This window comes from Mesoplodon densirostris, chromosome 18 (assembly GCF_025265405.1).
Source record: "Mesoplodon densirostris isolate mMesDen1 chromosome 18, mMesDen1 primary haplotype, whole genome shotgun sequence".
Classification (NCBI taxonomy): Eukaryota; Metazoa; Chordata; class Mammalia; order Artiodactyla; family Ziphiidae; genus Mesoplodon; species Mesoplodon densirostris.
Genome location: NC_082678.1, coordinates 59,152,766 through 59,172,147, shown reverse-complemented (window position 1 = coordinate 59,172,147; position 19,382 = coordinate 59,152,766). Strand labels below are relative to the sequence as shown.

Genomic DNA, 19,382 nt, shown 5'->3' with positions numbered 1-19,382 from the left:
TGTGGCTATCTAATTTTTTTCAACACCGTTTATTGAAGAGACTATTCTTTCCCCATTGTGTATTCTTGGCTCCTTTGTCATAAATTAATATTTCATATATGTGAGGGTTTATTTCTGGGTTCTCTATTCTTTTCCATTGATCTATGTGTCAGTTTTTAAGCCAGTATCATACAGTTTTGATTACTGTAGCTTTGTAATACAGTTTGGAATCAGAAAGCATGATGGCCCCAGCTTTGTTCATCTTTACTAAGATTGCTTTGGCTATTCTGGGTCTTCTGTCATTCCATACAGATTTGGGGATTGTTTGTTCTATTTCTGTGACAAATGCCATTGGAATTTTGTTTGAGATTGCACTGAATCTGTAGATTGCTTTGAGTAGTATGGACACTCGAACAATATTCTTCCAACCCATGAGCATATAATGTCTTTCCATTTATCTGTGTCTTCTTCAGTTTCTTTCCTCAGTGTCTTATAGCTTTCAGTGTGCAGGTTTTTTACCTCCTTGGTTAAATGTATTCCTAGGTATTTTATTCTTTTTTGGTGCAATTGTAAATGCAAATGTTTTCTTAATTTCTCTTTCTGATAGTTCATTATTAGTGTATAGAAACACAATAGATTTTTTTTTTTTTTTTTGGATGCATTGGGTCTTCGTTGCAGCACACAGGCTTTCTCTCTAGTTGTAGCGAGCAGGGGCTACTCTTTGTTGTGGTGTGTGGGCTTCTCATCGTGGTGGCTTCTCTTTGTTGCGGAGCATGGGCTCTAGGCACATGGGTTTCCGTAGCTGTGGCACACGGGCTCTAGAGCACAGGCTCAGTAGTTGTGGCGCACAGGCTTAGTTGCTCTGCAGCATGTGAGATCTTTCCGGAGCAGGGCTCACACCCATGTACCCTGTATTGGCAGGCGGATTCTTAACCACTGCACCACCAGGGAAGTCCCCACAATAGATTTTTGTATATTGATTTTTTATTCTCCAACTTGAGTGAATTAGTTTATTAGTTCTAACAGTTTTCTGGTGGAGTTTTTAGGATTTTCTTTGTATAACATCATGTCATCTGCCAACAGACAGGGTTTTACTTTTTCATTTCCCATTTGAATAAAAATGATAAGAGAGTGAACATCCTGTCTTCTTCTTAATCTTAGAGGAAAAGCTTTCAGTTTTTCACAAGACTATGATATTAGCTGTGGGCTTGTCATATATGGCCTAATTCCCTCTGTACCCACTTTGTTGAGAATTTGTATGATGATTTTCCTCTTTTTTTGAGGATTTTTGCATCTGTGTTCATCAGGGATATTGGCCAATAATTTTCTTTACTTGTAGTGTCCTTGTCTGGTTTTGGTTTTGGGGTAATGCTGGCCTCTTAAAATGAATTTGCAAGTGATCCCTCCTCTTCAATTTTTTGGAAGAGTTTGAGAAGAGTGGTGTTAGTTCTTTAAATATATGGTGAAATTCACTAGTGAAACCATGTGTTCCTGGACTTTTCTTTGTTGGGAGATTTTTGATTACTAATTCAATCTGCTTACTAGTAATTAGTCTGTTCAGATTTCCTATTTCTTCATGATTCAGTGTTGGTAGGTTGTAGGTTTCTAGAAATGTATCCATTTCTCTAGGTTGTTCAATTTTTCAGCATGTCATTGTTCATAATAGACTCTTATGAATCTTTGTAGTTATATGGTGTCAGTTGTCATGTCTCCTCTTTCATTTTTTACTTTATTTATTTAAGCCCCCTTTTTTCTTGGTGAGTCTAGCTAAAGTTTTGTCTAATTTATCTTCTCCAAAAATCATCTTAGTTTCATTGACTTCTTCTATTGTTTTTCTAGTCTATTTCATTTATTTCCACTATGATCTTTGTTATTTCCTTCCTTCCACTAACTTTGGGCTTAGTTTGTGCTTTGTGTTCTAGTTCCTTGAGGTATAAAGTTAGGTTGTTTGAGATCTTGTTCTTAATATATGCATTTATCACTATGAATTTCCCTCTTAGAACTGCTTTTGCTGCATCCCTTAAGCTTTCCTATTTTGTGTTTCCAATTTTATTTGTCTCAAGATATTTTTTTAATTTCACTTTTGAGTTCCTTGAGCCATTGGTCGTTCAGTAGCATGTTGTTAAATCTTCACACATTTGTGAATTTTCCAATTTTCTTCTTGAAATTGATTTTTAGTTTTATACCACTGTGGCCAGAAGAGATACTTGATATGATTTCAGTCTTCTTAAATTTATTAATACTTGTCTTATGTTCTAATACATGATCTGTCCTGGATAATGTTCCATATGTGCTAAAGAAGAATGTATATTCTGCTGCTTTTGGATGGAATGTTCTGTAAATGTCTGTTAAGTCTCACTAGTCTTATGTGTCATTTAAGTCCAATGTTTCCTTATTGATTTTTAGTCTGGATGATCTATCCATTGGTAAAAGTGGAGTATTGTATTGAAGTCTCCTACTGTTATTGTATTCCTGTCTATTTCTCCTTTTAGATATGTTAATATTACTTTCTGGGCTTCCCTGGTGGCGCAGTGGTTGAGAATCCACCTGCCAATGCAGGGGATATGGGTTCGTGCCCTGGTCCAGGAAGATCCCACATGCCGTGGAGCGGCTAGGCCCGTGAGCCATGGTTGCTGAGCCTGCGCGTCCGGAGCCTGTGCTCCGCAATGGGAGAGGCCACAACAGTGAGAGGCCCGTGTACCGCCAAAAAAAAAAAAAAAAAAAAGTTCTAAATCTGTAAATTATTTCTAGAATAAAATTGCTTTCCTGAAATGTGTTTATATGATGTATTCTATTTGCACTATTATAGAATTCTACCCTAATTTCCAATTTAAATAGGAATTGCAGGGATCAGCTCTGATTTAATAATGTAAAAGCTATAAATTGGACATTGAAACTTGCATTTTCAAAAGTAGTTGCACCACTCTGTTCTGATCACTTTTTTTGGTAAATGTGTGTGTATTTTATAATCCAGCATCCTGTAGGTACTGAATTAAAAAATTATTAATTAGTTTCTATTGTCACAATCACTTTACTTCATCAAATTAATATCCCTACTTTATCTTGTAATTCTAGAGTTTGTTTCTTAGCAATCTTCATCTTATAAGTTTGTGTGAGTCCATTATAATTCAAAAAAAGAATAAGGACTTCCCTGGCAATCCAGTAGTTAAGACTTCGCCTTCCAATGCAGGGGGTGCAGGTTTGATCCCTGATTGGGAAGCTAAGATCCCACATGCCTCATGGCCAAAAAAACCAAAAACAGAACAGCAGCAATGTTGCAACAAATTCAACAAAGACTTCCAAAAAAATGGTCAACATCAAAAAAACCTTTAAAAAAATCTTAAAAAAAAAAAAAGAATAGATGATATGTGACTCTTTTGAAATTATACTACATTTAAAGGAGACCTCAAATATGCAATATTAAAAACATATCAGTTACATTGATATTGTTGAGGATGTCAACACTAAAATAAACTATTTTGTTCACTTTGAATTTAATAAATTAATGCTCTATATCTTTCTGTGAAAATAACTCATAAAGAGTCCTGGTAACAGGTAGGAAATTGCAGTTAGGAAACATTTTATTCTGTTTTTAAGAGGAGAAATATTTTAAAATTATGAGTTATGTTTCATTGTAGTTTCTGTGAAGATAATAATTAATTGTACCCATTAATGGTGTTCTTTACCATGTGTAAAATATTATTCATTGTAGAAAATATTTAATTACATGGTTATTAGGATCTTAACAAGTTAATATTTCAGACTGATTGTCCATGATGCTGAAACAGCTTACAATATTAAGTCATCATTACTATTTAGCTCCATTTCTGGTTAACAGAGAATAATATGACACAACATATTTGACTGGGACACAGGAATTAACAAGTCATTTTTAGATGCCAAAAGAACTTCACAAATACAGTAGATATTAACACAAATTCCTCTTATACACAAGAAATTATTGAAACAGTTGCTCTGTGGTTTTTAGTATTGACCTTGAAGCCACTTCAGTGTCAAACCCAAGAAGAGCAATAGCTCAGCAGAAGTTTTAACATAGGAAATTAATTCCCTGGTGGTCCAGTGGTTAGGATTCCAGGCTTTCAGTGCCAGGGGCCCGGGTTCAGTCCCTAGTCGGGGAACTAAGATACCGCAAGCCACACGGCACAGCCAAAAAAAAATAAAAATAAAATAAAATCCTTTAAAAATATATTTTTTTTAAAAAAAAGAAGTTTTAACATATAACGTGTTAAGAAGGCAGTTAATTTATAAAACTGCTGACCAGTTACCTCACACTGATGGTGATAGTTCAGCTCAAACTAACATAAGGTATTAACCGAATACATACTTATCACCAGTAATAATGCATTCATTTAACATGTTTAGGGATTATCTGTTGCTTTGAAAGAAATCTTGGAATTTAATGTGATCCCTTATCATGAAAATGAAAAGATTTTCTGTTACCATTTGAAGATAAACCTTATTTTATACATTTAGATCTAAGTTGACTTCTTCAATTCAAAAATTAGTATTTTGCAAGCTAATTATTATTATTATAATTAGCTGTACAGTTTCTCTTCTCTTAATCTTAAATATATTTCTTAGGAAGATGAAATGTGAAACAAAAGTAGTGCAGGAATATTCATACTTGAAGGCATTGTCTGTTTTTCTTTAATAATCCTTGAAATCTCAGTAGTAAGGACTTACTGTAACTTTTCTCCATCTGCTTTCTGTAGTCATTGGAGAAATGTTCCTGGTGTCTCTCATTCTTACTTTCAGAAGCATGATTGGCTACATACAAAATCACTATCAGTGGGAGTGGGAAAGATAATTTTATTTACTTGTATTTTGTTTATTTACTTTTAAAAAGTAGAAAATTATATATGATTACTAGTTGTAAATGCATGCTGCTTATTTAGATAGAGCTAGAGGATGAAACCCCTCTCAGGCACTTAAAATTGTGAAATACTTGAGTGTTGTGAAATGTGAATCCAGCGAAATGAAACTATTAAAGGGAATTTGGTTTTAGTTGTACAGATTTTTTTTAATGAAGAATGACAATTGAGGAAGTAATCAAATTGAACTTGCTACACAGTTCCCACAAACGCAAAAAAAGAAAATGATTAAAATGAAATATTAATTTCCTTTGATATTTAACTTGAATTTTGAATCTCACATATTAATTTGTTAAAATTTTCCTTTAAATTATTGTTGTTTATTATTATTGGTGCATAGTTTTTCTTGGCTAGTTTATTTTATCTGATGGCCTAAAAAGAATAGCAAATTTTGTTTGAAATTGTTCTTTTTAAACTTTAGTAAAAGAAGGGTTTTTTTTCCTGTTTTTGTGTGCATGTCTGTGTGTAAGAGAGTTGTGTTTATTGTCTAATATTATACGTATAGTACATTTTTCTCTCTTTACTTTAAAAGCAAACACAAACAGAAATATTTTAATACATAGAAAATGTTAGCTTTATATCATTAGAAAGCTGTCAAATTAATGCAAATAATGAAGAAGTACTGAAGTTGTTTAAAAATAACTTGTAAAATTGCAGAGCCACAAACAAGGAACATATAATTACCTTTAAGATGTAGAACATTTTAGACAATTAAAAAATGATGTTTTTAGTAAATATGTTAACAAAGCCTTTAAAGCCATATCAGTAAGTTTTGAATATGACTTTAAATGTGAAATAAGTTTAAAATAAAAACAACAAAATATAGTTGTGTTTATGAAATCTAAACATGAGTTAATTTACCATTGTAAAGTATTTCAGATTTGGTGCAAATACTAGTGTAATGCTGCCTTGAGTTTGTTTTCATTAACTCTGGCAAGGAAAAACATCAAGAAAATTCTTCCTCGAGCTGCATACTCAGCTTCTGTTGGTTTCTTGTGATGAAAGCAACCGTGCAGACTTATTAGCTTAATTTAAACTTTTATGAATTATTTAATATATAAATGTAATTTTAATTCCAATATTGTGAAAGACCTGGAAAATAAATTTTAGGAAGTGAAAGTAGCATGGTCATGGTGTGTATATGTGTGTGTGTGTGTGTGTGTAACACATAGTAAGATTTATGAAATCCATTTTTAGTAGATGACTTTCAGACTTTTTAAAAAGTAAAACTCCCCATTAAAAAGGCACTTAACTTATTTTCCTTGTAAAATATGCCACCTAAAAATTAATTTTAAAAAAAAGAGTAAAGGGAACTTTCTATTATACTTCTTTGGGTAGAGTAACTCTTTTCCTTCAAACAAAGATTCTTGAAGCACCGTTAAGGATAATTGATGATGGGCACCCAGGCATCCGAAAGAACAAGAGTTTATTTTCATTTTTTCTTGTCTAATTTCTGTTAAGTAAAGAGATTCTGCCAAGGGATAAAATTGTTCCTTACTTTCAGGATGTTTTTAAAAATATGATTTCTTGAACTTCTGTAGGCTTAAATATTTTTGTTACTTTGTATGTTAGATGATCTGCATAATGTTAAACGTTTTTTCCTTTATATAAGCCAATTAGTATAATCATACCTCTTTTTCAATTTAAATGTATGGGTGTATGTATCTCTATAATAGAAAAATACCATCAGTTTAAAATGATGGCACTATCATAGTCACTTGGTTGAAATAAATATAAGAATCTAAAGCCTTGAAATTAAGAGAAAGGAAAACAGGATAGCATACCTTTTAAATACAACACTTTGTTGATCTTGTCTACACCATTTTATGCAAAAAACTAATTTTTTGTAATTTTATATACTGAAGACTGCATAAATGCTGTGATAGAAAAATGTTCCCACATTAGTCTGACTTGGCAAATAGGTTTATAAAAAGTTTTGTTGTCTTTAAAATAAAATTTGTATAGTTTTTGTTTTCTTTGTTTTACTTTTTCTTCACAATTGAGTACCATCTTTCACTAAAGTAGATTTGCTATGAAGATATCAAGGACTGTGAAGGAAGGCGTTTTCCTGAATTTATATTTTTAACTCTTGGGCTATATTAATTAAAATTTCATTACTAATTTATAATCTAATAGTATTGTTTGGTATTTTTATTTTTATTTTTTATTTTATTTTTATTTTTATTTTTTTCTTTTTGCGGTATGTGGGCCTCTCACTGCTGTGGCCTCTCCCGTTGCGGAGCACAGGCTCCGGATGCGCAGGCCCAGCGGCCATGGCTCTTTGGCCCAGCCGCTCCGCGGCATATGGGATCCTCCCAGACCGGGGCACGAACCCACATCCCCTGCATCGGCAGGCGGACTCTTAACCACTTGCGCCACCAGGGAGGCCCATGTTTGGTATTTTTAAAATTCAAAACATTTCTATTCATTATGGCCAGTTTTTATTTAGTGCTCTAATGAATTACAAATTTAGTAATTTGTGAATTATGTAAATTATTCAAGACAATTGGTTGTATAGTTTGTTTCAAAATAAGTTATATAGGAAAACTGATTTCATTATATATTCCTAAACAGTTTTTAAATCAATAAAATCAGTATTTCACTCTTAATGCAGTAAATGTTAATTTAAGAAAACAATTAAATCTTCAGTTAGAAATATGAAAAAAAATGCAGAGAACCCTTTGCTGCAGTAATTTAGTTGTTTAAAAATATTAAATCTGATATATTTTATTTACTAGACGAGTAAGCCTAATCCCAAAAAGAAAAATTCTGTCTTTGAAAATACATTGCAAAATTACAAAATTGCATTGTAGAATTTAGTTAATGATTAACTTTGATAGCCTATATGTTTGAACTTGAAAGTATTTGCCTTAACTGTTAATATCTGTTAATATCTTTTTTTTTTTTTTTTTTTTTGCGGTATGCGGGCCTCTCACTGCTGTGGCCTCCCCCGTTGCGGAGCACAGGCTCCGGACGCGCAGGCTCCGGACGCGCAGGCTCAGCGGCCATGGCTCACGGGCCCAGCCGGATCCGCCCAGACCGGGGCACGAACCCGTATCCCCTGCATTGGCAGGCGGACTCTCAACCACTTGCGCCACCAGGGAGGCCCTGTTAATATCTTTTTAAAAAAATTTATTTTGGGCCTCCCTGGTGGCGCAGTGGTTGAGAGTCCGCCTGCCGATGCAGGGGACGCGGGTTCGTGCCCCGATCCCGGAGGATCCCACGTGCCGCGGAGCGGCTGGGCCCGCGAGCCATGGCCGCGGGGCCTGTGTGTCCGGAGCCTGTGCTCCGCAACGGGAGAGGCCACAGCAGTGAGAGGCCCGCGTACAGCAAAAAAAAAAAAAAAAAAAAATTTATTTTATTTGTTTATTTTTGGCTGTGTTGGGTCTTCGTTGCTGCGCACAGGCTTTCTCTAGTTGTGGTGAGCAGGGGCTCCTCTCTGTTGCGGTGCATGGGCCTCTCATCGCAGTGGCCTCTCTTGTTGCTGAGCACAGGCTCTAGGCACGTAGGCTTCAGTAGTTATGGCACGCAGGCTCAGCAGTTGTGACTCTTGGGCTCTAGAGCGCAGGCTCAGTAGTTGTGGTGCACGGGCCTAGTTGCTCCCCTGCATGTGGGATCCTCCCAGTCCAGGGCTCGAACCCATGTCCCCTGCATTGACAGGCGGACTCCTAACCACTGTGCCACCAGAGAAGCCCTGTTAATATCTTTTCAAATATATATTATTGGTTTAATTCCTTTGACTTTCTCACCATCCTCAGCAAGTAAGTAGGAGGAAGGTCATTTTTTTTTTTTTAATTTCAGTCTTCACTGTTGTACTTTGATACAGCTGTTCAACATAATATTACAGGTTAAACTGGTTTTGTGTGTTTGTTTTTTGTCTTTTGAATCTACAACTTCTGTTGTGGATTAGGGAAGTGCTTTAAACCCTCTTCCTGGTCTATGAAGGAACCTTCTATCATTTATATTATGACCATTCTATAAGATTGTTGACTATTAGAGTATGTTTTTATTTTGTTTTGTTTTGTTTTTTGTTTTTTTTTTTGCGGTACGCGGGCCTCTCACTGTTGTGGCCTCTCCCATTGCGGAGCACAAGCTCCGGACGCTCAGGCTCAGCGGCCATGGCTCACGAGCCTAGCCACTCTGCGGCATGTGGGATCTTCCCGGACCGGGGCATGAACCCGTGTCCCCTGCATCGGCAGGTGGACTCTCAACCACTGCACCACCAGGGAAGCCCTAGAGTATGTTGAACTAAAGAGAGAGGAGTGTTCTATGATGTGAACACTTCTAAAAAGACATTCACACGTTAGCTAATACCTTTTAATTGTATCAATTATTTTCATTGAAATTTTGATTGGAGTATATACCATTTCAAAACCAGAAAACAGGTAAAGTCAAATTTCAGATTGGTACTTTTAAGAAAAAATATATACATATATATAATTACAGCATCCTCATGCTAGAAGAAGAAAATCGTGGAAATAAATTGGCCAGCCAAATGCATGTTTCAGCCTGGGAGGTAGAAGAGTGAAATAAAAAGAGCAGTGATTTTAGAGTCTGAAGTATCTACTCTGCCTACACTGAGAGTTATTGAAGGGCTCCAATAAAATGTTTGTGAAAACCGTTTTATATAACTAGCACAAACTGTAAATGTAGGATGTTCTTTGTTTTGTGGGATAATGAATGGTTAGTTATTGCCACATAACTGTTTTTTTCCATCTTTTGGCCAATGATCAGTAGAGGTGTCTTCATTGGCTATCTTGAAAAATCCTGTGGTTTCCTACCCTGATATTAATGAGGGAGTAAGTCTGATGAGTTAATTAAAGGAAAGAGAAAGAGATATGTGGTAGACTAGCATTTCCAAAAGAATGGGTTGGTTCATGGTTGGTTTATAACATTTTGTTCATCCCTAGTTAATCCAGAGAGAACCCAAAAAATAAAGTAACAGTATTTTGGCTTATTCTTGAAATGTGATAAAAGTTTATCTTTAAGGATGTGTAGTTAATGTTTTATCAGGATTTTATTTGCATGTTTTTCAGTGCACCCTGCTGTGATTTTTTTTAATCCTTCATCTTATTAAATGAATCAATGCTTTCAGATTATGAGACATTTGATATTATAAACTCTGTAAAGAGCCATCTTTCTTTCTTCCTTCTACTTTTCATTAATGTTTTGATATCCTCCTTTTATACAGGACTTTGCCTCCCGGGCTAAACTGGCAGTTCAAAACCTAGTACAGAAGGTTGGATTTTTTGGAATTTTGGCCTGTGCTTCGGTAAGTGAATTGTATTTAAATAGTAGATTTAATGAAGAGTGGCCCCCGCTTGCCACAACTAGAGAAAGCCCTCGCACAGAAATGAAGACCCAACACAGCAAAAATAAATTAATTAATGAATAAACTCCGACCCCCAATCTTCTTTAAAAAAAAAAAAATAGTAGGGCTTCCCTGGTGGCGCAGTGGTTGAGAGTCCGCCTGCCGATGCAGGGGACACGGGTTCGTGCCCCGGTCCGGGAAGATCCCACGTGCCACGGAGCGGCTGGGCCCGTGAGCCATGGCCACTGAGCCTGCGTGTCCGGAGCCTGTGCTCCGCAGCGGGAGAGGCCACAACAGTGAGAGGCCCGCGTACCACACACACACACACAAAAAAATAGTAGATTTATATTTCGATCCAATTTGTTTTTAAAGATACATGACTGAATGAAAAAAAGTTATCACTTTTAACAGGTATATAATGTTATTAATCATTCACCTTACTGATCAAATGAGCTGTTTTCTGTTGGATAGGTTTCTATGTTGTTTATTGACTTTCAAACATTTCATCATACCATGATGACTTCAGACCTAAATGGCTTGATTCAGTAAGAAAAAAGAGACAAAATCCATCTTTCTCATGAAGAATATATAATGAAGTGCATTTAAGCAAATAACAATGACTTCATTCTTTCCAGAGTTATAGATAGGTCGTCTTTTTCCAAAGCTTCAGGCATTAGTTATAAGGAAGAATTCATATAAAACCTCCTTAAGTGACTTTAACACCTAGCTAGGTAATTGAAACATCTGTGGCAAGGTTAAGGACATCTTTGGCTACAGTGAATTAAGAAGCTATTTGTGTCAAAAGCTTAATTAGGACTTCCCTGGTGGCGTGGTGGTTAGGAATCTGCCCGCCAATGCAGGGGACATAGGTTCAAGCCCTGGTCCGGGAAGATCCCACATGCCGCGGATCAACTAAGCCCATGCACCATGACTACTGAGCCTGCGCTCTAGAGCCCGTGTGCCACAACTACTGAAGCCCGCGCACCTAGAGCCCATGCTCCTCAACAAGAGAAGCCACAACAATGAGAATCCCACACACCGCAACAAAGAGTGGCCCCCGCTCACCGCAACTAGAGGAAGCCTGCACACTGCGACAAAAACCCAGCACAGCCAAAAATAAAAATAAAGTTAAAAAAAAAATAAGAAGTTACTAACTGTATATAAAAAAATAACTATAAAAAATAACAATGTCTCAAATTTCAGATTTATGAAATTGACATTCCTTGATGAGTTGGTGTTTATCCTGGTCCTTTTCTAATATAATAGATACAGTTACATTTGAAATGGGGTGTTTTGGTCAAAGTTTTCTTTGGTAGTCTGTACACAATTCTTGGTAGTTCAGTGGTAGATTTGACCAGAATAACTAGGTGCATCTAGTTGATATGATAAAAGCTGCAATTATAAGTAAAATTCAGAAAATTATTGTCTACTGACCCACAGTTACTTTATCCATTATGTATTAGAACTTGAATATATCCTTGAGTACCCCTTTCCTCACCTTAGCAAAGTAAATGGCCAAAAAGGGAAGACATTTGGTGCCAAAATTTCTAATGTGATATCAACATTCTAGAGATATTCTAAACTATACATGTGCCTCAATTACTATCTTTTGACCCTGGCAATACTAGAAATTTTTGTAATCTAACTTTTCTTTTCAGTGTAGAAGCTCTTTATCACAATATTGATCTCAACTATTTGAGCAATGTATAGGTATGTTGTAGTGTGATATAGTGGGATGAGAATTGGCTTTGGAGTCAGGCTTACTTGGGTTCCTAAACCAGGTTTGCCTCTTAGCTATGTAGTCTCAGTGTCAATTTACTCTCCTTGAGCCCTAGTTTTCTAATGTTTAAAATGGGGCAATAGGGACTTCCCTGGTGGTCCAGTGGGTAAGACTCCGCACTCCCAATGCAGGGGGCCCAGGTTCGATCCCTGGTCGGGGAACTAGATCCTTCATGTATGCCGCAACTAAAGATCCCGCATGCCACAATGAAGATCCCACGTGCCGCAACGAAGACCCAGTGCAGGCTAAATGAATAAATTTTTAAAAAAATTTTTTAATGAGGCAGTAAGACACTCATTACAAAGGTTGATGTGAGGATTTAAGATATATGTGAACTAACACAGTGCCTGGAAGGCGAACTAAGACAGAGCTCAACCATTTTTTGTTGTTATTCATCAGCTTTGTATCAACCCCTGAGTGCTTAGATGAAGAAGTGAAAGCTGTATTCCCTTTCCTCAAGGATCCTTAAGTCTAGTGAGGGAGACAATTTAAATACAATAATAAGTGAAAGGTGCTGTGGAAGCCCAGCAGAATAGGATTAAGCTGAGAGGCCTAAAGAATGATAATGTCCTTAGTTTAGAAGCTAAGAGAACAGTGTGAGAGCCATGTTGCCTGGGTTGAAATCCTGAAATCATGCTCTGCTGCCATTAATACTGGACAGATTGTTTACTCTGTCTGTCTCACTTTTCCTGTCTATAAAATGGATGTAATATCATATAGCATTGTTTTGGAAATTAAGTGAGTTGATGATGTAGAAACCTTAGAAAAGTACCTAACAATTCAATAAAAGTTAGCTTTCATTATTCCTGGGGAAAATACAAGAACCTTTGATTTATTAAAGCAAAAAATATTTATTCTTTGGCACTCATCTATGCCTGTGTCTTCCCTGCTAAAATTCCACTTTCTATACTAGCCAATCTTCTTTATATTTGACTAGGAATAGTCAATAGCCAACATAAATTAATAGATCGATTTGACCTTCTAAGAACTTTTTACTAGGAAATTGTTAATAGTTATATTAAAGTATTAAAATATGTGTACTTGATTTAAGGTAAGAAGTAAGTAGAGGGTAAGGTAGGAAGAAGTTTGTTTTTGTTTTTGTTTTTTATAAATTTATTTATTTATTTTATTTATATTTGGCTGCGTTGGGTCTTTGTTGCTGCGCACGGGCTTTCCCTAGTTGAGGCAAGTGGGGGCTACTCTTCATTGTGGTGTGTGGGCTTCTCATTGAGGTGGTTTCTCTTGTTGCGGAGCACGGGCTCTAGGCACGTGAGCTTCAGTAGTTGTGGCACGCGGGCTCAGTAGTTGTGGCTCACTGGCTGTAGAGCTCAGGCTCAGTAGTTGTGGCATATGGGTTTAGTTGCTCTGCAGCATGTGGGATCTTCCCAGACCAGGGCTCGAACCCGTGTCCCCTGCATTGGCAGGCGGATTCTTAACCACTGTGCCACCAGAGAAGCCCAGAAGTTTATTAATTAGTTATTTTGTTGTTAATATTTAAACTAAGGTAAAACTCGTAATTGAGGGAAAATCTCAAAGATACTTAATAGTTCTTTTAATTCTAATCTTCCTTTCTGTGTATTTAGTTAACAGTTGAAAAAAAGGATAAGTAACATGCATATGTAACAACAAATTCATTGATTATGCTCTTCTGAGAGTATCCAACATAAAACTTCTAATTTTTATCTACTCTGATTACATATCTTGTATACTTTTCCATTTCAATATGCTGTGGAGCCTGATAATAAAGGAAAACAATTAAAATTTTAATTCATGGAGTTGTGAGAGTCATATGAGAAAATATAAGAAATGACAATTGTAAGGATGTAGAAGTGACATTGTTATTAAATGGTTGTAAGACAGATGAAATTATGTAAAGCATTTGAATTTGGATAAGAAAAATAAAATTGAGCTATTGAATCTGAGTGTTATTAACAGAAGAATACTTGAATTCTGATTTAGATATGTCATTGTTTTTGAAAGAACATTTGTAACAAATATCTTTTAAACAACTGGGCTTTTATTTGAAAGTCCAAACACAAAATTATATAAATTAATTAGCTTATAAATGGTTCCACCAACAGACACAAGGACAAGAGTACCTCTGTGGGAGAAAAATGGATGAAGTGCTCAAAAAGAGCTTGTGGTTTCTTTGCATTTTTACATGAAATTATCTATTAGCATTCTTGAAATGTGGGAATGTTCAGAAAAGGTATTTGTTGTGAATCACTTCTTTGTCTGGGACTGAGTATTCACAACATCTGAATCTGTGCTCTTGTATTTCCACCCTTGATTTTCTTCCTAGAATGAATCACATGACCCCATGGCCTTGGGCTGTCCTAGATAAAAAAAATTCATTATTTGTATTTTACTTTATGTTGAGAAATTAAAGCACGGCCACCTATAAATGTGTTTGTGAATTTACAAGAATGTTTTCTGTAGATGTGAGTACTTTCTAGATAATCTTTTTCTTCATTTATACCTCACCTTATAAAACAGCTACCAAATGGTCAAGTATCTACTGAATGGAATTAAATTCCTGTTGATCCATTGGCTTTATCCAGTTTTAATGTGATGAAAAAAAGTATATTTATGGGGCATTAGTCATAAGTAATGCAAACAAAAGGACAGCTGTGTTTGCTTTGAACAAATTAAACGACCACCTGGGATGAATATGTGACACAACTTAATAGAGACATTAGAATACTTGTCTAACTATCCAGACAGTCTAGTACTGATCAGGGAACCCATACCTCTCTTTCCAGTGGTAGACAAGGCTTAACACATAATTCCACATACCTATAGGTGGTAAAATTAAACTGTTTTGGGGATTATATATGGATGTTCCATTTTAATTTTTTCTTTTTTTAAATAGATTCCAAATCCTCTGTTTGATCTGGCTGGAATAACATGTGGACACTTTCTTGTACCTTTTTGGACTTTCTTTGGTGCAACCCTGATTGGAAAAGCAATAATTAAAATGCATATCCAGGTAATTATACCCTTTGACTCCCTGTTTAATGATGATGAACCCCTTAAAAGACAATGAAAACATATTCCCCTTGCTCTCTCCAAGGCAAATTGTTAAGATTTTGGTTCTGCTTCTTTGTTGGTAGCATGCTTAGGTATTCAGCCACGGAACATCATTTGGAAGTTAGTGGATTTCGGGCAGGTTTTCCTACTCCTATTGGAAAGTTGTTCCCCTTTATTATTTTTTTCCTTGTTTTATTTCTTTCCTTCTTTTTTCCTCCCTCTCTTCCTTTCTCTCTTTCTTTCTTTATTTCACTTTTGCCTTGTGAAACTGTTTATCCAAGAATTTTACCAAACAAAAATAGTGTTCCTGTATAGGAAAATGCACACCATATTAACATACGTAGTCCAAAGATGTTTTATCCTTACTGACCATAGGCTGAGGAAGTATTCCCTTTCATTAATTCTACTTTTCTTTCACACATTCTATATATAACACTTCCTCTCAAGGCACAAATATGCTTTACAGAATACCAGCCAGATGTTAATGTGGACAATGGGGAAGAAAGGGGGCCCTGAGGAGGCGAAGAGATGTGGGTTTTGGTTAGAGATGTGAGAATCTGTTGGTCTTCAAAGACACTCTTAACAAAATCTTTAGGATAGGGCTGTGTGTGTGTGTGTGTGTGTGTGTGTGTGTGTGTGTGTGTGTTTGTGTGTAAATAGAGGAGAGAAAAGAGGCCAATAACTTAAATGAGAGGAAATGGATATATGCTTCTAGGACTGTGATACGAATCGATAGGTGTGGTATAAAAGGCAAATCTTACTAGAATAAAATAAAATTAACGTGGAAAGAATGTCTTCATTAATGAGGTTTGCAAGAAGGAAGCATTCACCAAAGGAAGGGCAAGAACAGTGAGTAGTGTCTGTGCCCTGGTCTGATTCCGTAATAATTAAAAGCACGTCTATCCCCCAAGTTTCTGCTTACCACCTCTTTACCTCCAGTTCTTAGAAGAGAAGAATGAAAAAGGAAAACTTCAGCTGCTTCTACCTGCCCAGTTTCTCATATTAGACTTTGGCATTTAGGATGAATTTATTGAGCTTGTCATCTACTCTCTGGCCATGCTAATCACTCAGAATTTCAAGGCTTTATTTTTCCTCCTTCAAGGAATATGATTTCCTCCTACTTACGTTAAGTGTGTTGTTCAATGACGATGGGTTTTTAAATACTGGAATGCTAGTTACTTTGGGAAAGATTTAAAATACTATAATAGGGTGTTTCAAATGATAAAATCATTTAGCTTTTTGAAGTCCTTTGAAAGTATTAATACCTAAGGAACAATAACAGATTATTTTAATTCCCTTTATAACAGCAACTTTTCTAGGAATCCATAAATTTAATGCACCCTGCTTTATGTACTAACTTTCTATAAAATACGGCAAAATATATTATGCTAAAAGTACCCTGTAGTTATAGGGTATGTAACTTATCGGACCTTTCATTATAGCATATTCAAAAATAGTATATTTTTTTAACATTCTCAGTAGATTTTTTCAAGTTATCATAATAATGCTTAATGTTTTAATATAGTACTTCACACTTTAAAGTACTTAGTGTATGCCACCCGATTTAATTCTTACAATCCTGGGATAGAGAAATTACTACTCCCATTTTGTAATTATCAAACTTAGAGAGGGAAATAGGTAATAGTTGCCTAAAAGAATAAGTAACAGCTGGAATTTGAACCTGAGTCAGCTTCAAGTTCAGTGTTCTTTCCACTCTTTTGCAATGCCTTCTTAACTGTATTTATATGATCACAAAAACTGAATTGTTGAATACCTGCTGTTTATCAGGACCTGTGCCAGGCAGTTTGCATTGGTTATCTCAGAACAATCCTGTGAGGTGGTTATTATCCCCATTTCATAGATGGGAGGGACTAGAATTCAAACGAAAATCGTGCTATCTTTTAAACCTCCCCTAAAAGTTTGAAATCAGCCCACCTAATAATGTTAATTAAGGATTTCTCTTTCTACTGGACAAGTTCAATTCCTCAGCCTGTAGAAGTTCCCTTAGAAATATTTCCTTTCTCCTAAATGATGAAGAAAATAAGGAGTCAACATACTCATATAATATTTCATGTACCATATAATTTACTTATCATGTGTATTATTTATTGCCTTTCAACTTTCCCCCTACCACCACACACACGTGTACAGAAATATAAGCTCCATGAGGGCAGAGGTTTTTGTTTCTTGGCTCCCTAAGGTATTCTAGTGCCTAGAATAGCATCTGGCATGTAGTTGGCACTCAGTAAATATTTAATATATGAATCAGTCTAAGATGCTTCTTTCCATCGGAGGACCCTTCTTTTATAGATACATAGTTTCTTCTTTGTTCATTCTGGCACCATTAGTTCCCTACACCCATATCTTTTTTTTATTATTATTCCTACTCTACCCTTATTTCCTCTGTGCACATGGTTGACATGGCTGACTGGGCTCTTTGGGGATCTGTGCCTTTTGTTTATTTGGTAGAATCCCCACCCAGACCTCAAGCCTGAATGATTCTGAGACATATGTTCTTAAATGTCTTGCCCAGCACAGTGAATTTTCAAGCTGTTATATATAAGAAGAAAGTCTTGTTTTGTTTTCAAGAAACGAAATTGTGCAATTATCTGGGCATTGGCTTATTTTGAATGTTAGGAAATGATGGTAAGGAACACATGGTGGTGAAATCACTGAGAGGCAAACCATTAGCTCTGTTTCTTAGTAAAAGATTTATAGCTCCAATTAACTGGCTTTTAGTATGGTTACTAGAAGAGTCCCCATATATTAATGCTTTTCTCCCTAAATGATCTCTTGTAATTGTCTTATTAGCTTCATAATCTTCATACACCTTTTGTGTAGGATTGTTGATAAATCATCCATCTTGTAATTGTTTGGTATCTATATGTGCTTACTTTTTTCATGAGATAGGTAAATACCTTTTTCATATTAATAGATACATAAACAAACACCAAAAAGGACTGTGAACTTATTTTTTTAGTCTTATTTCCTCACACATATCCAGCTGTGCAGCTGCCAATGTCTTTGTTAACTGTAGGACATTAAGAAAATATCATTGCCTTATTAGTCTTCTACCTGAAATAATGAGCTTCAGTCTGAATTAGCCACTTTCCTGAGATTCATAATGGATGGCTAAAAAGAAGACTATTGTTATTTATTTTATTTCTCTTCCCTCCCATTTGGTTACATAGGCTATAGTTACTATTTAACAACAGTAACAAAGCACTGGAGAGTTTGTTATCAGGAACTGGGAGAGAGAAGCTAGAATTACTCATATTTATTCGGAGAATTATTATCAGTCCTTTAAAGCTAAACCTTAATATCACCTTCTTGAATCTCTAATTAATTGTACTTATGTGACCTTTTCTTTCTCTCAACTTCTGTAACACATTGTTTTCACTGCTAATGACATTTACAGTTTATATGTATATCTTTTGTACTTAACCATCTCTCTACTACGTATAGAAAAATTTTTTAATTTCTTCAGGGTATTGAAGTATTCTTCCCATCTTTGTGTTCCCTGAAAGCCCTTAATAATGCTTATATTATCCATAGTAAGTACTTTTTGTAATATTTGTTGAGTTGGAAATATTTGCTACCTGTTAGCCTAAAGGCATCTTTACTTGTAAGTTAAGTATCAACATCTTTAATTAATGAAGAATACCTCAGTAATACCAAATTGACAATGACACAGGTCTAATAAAGATCCCCCAAAACTTGTTGATGCCTTTGCTTGTACCCTAAGCCTGAAATTCCAAGCTCATTCAGGATATGAGAATGGAACTTTCATGATACTTTTATAAGAACTTTCCAGGAAGGACATAGTCTTTTCAAAGATCCTCTTGATTAGATTTAGCCCAGACACCTATCATCAGGCTGATAAGCTTTAATTTCAGTGGTGGAGGCTATATGGGAACCCATGACTTTAGTTGTATACACCATTCTAAAACACATAGAACGGGCTTCCCTGGTGGCACAGTGGTTAAGAATCCGCCTGCCAATGCAGGGGACACGGGTTCAAGCCCTGGTCCAGGAAGATCCCACATGCCGCGGAGTAGCTAAGCCCATGAGCCACAATTACTGAGCCCACATGCCACGACTGCTGAAGCCCGCATGCCAGGAGTCTGTGCTCTGCAACAAGAGAAACCACCACAATGAGAAGCCCGCGCACCGCAAAGAAGAGTAGCCCCCGCTCTCTGCAACTAGAGAAAGCCCACGCACAGCAATGAAGACCCAACATAGCCAAAAATAAATAAATAAATTAAAATAAAACACATAGAACATGTGGAACATCCACCCAGCCTTGGGTTTCATGACTCACATTTCTCCCTCAGACATGGTCACGTATCCTGGCAAGACTAGAACTGTGCTTAAGGAAAAACATCTTTAA

At 36.0% G+C, this 19,382-nt stretch overlaps 1 protein-coding gene across 2 annotated transcripts in view; it reads left to right on the top strand.

The window, feature by feature from the left end:
- Positions 1-19,382, top strand: part of VMP1 (vacuole membrane protein 1) — a 132,496-nt gene that overhangs the window by 93,224 nt on the left and 19,890 nt on the right. For both annotated transcript variants that reach the window (XM_060080659.1, XM_060080658.1), the window contains exons 8-9: positions 10,063-10,143; positions 14,835-14,951. In XM_060080659.1, the coding sequence (XP_059936642.1) occupies positions 10,063-10,143; positions 14,835-14,951 (198 nt within the window). The remainder of the gene's footprint in view (positions 1-10,062; positions 10,144-14,834; positions 14,952-19,382) is intronic.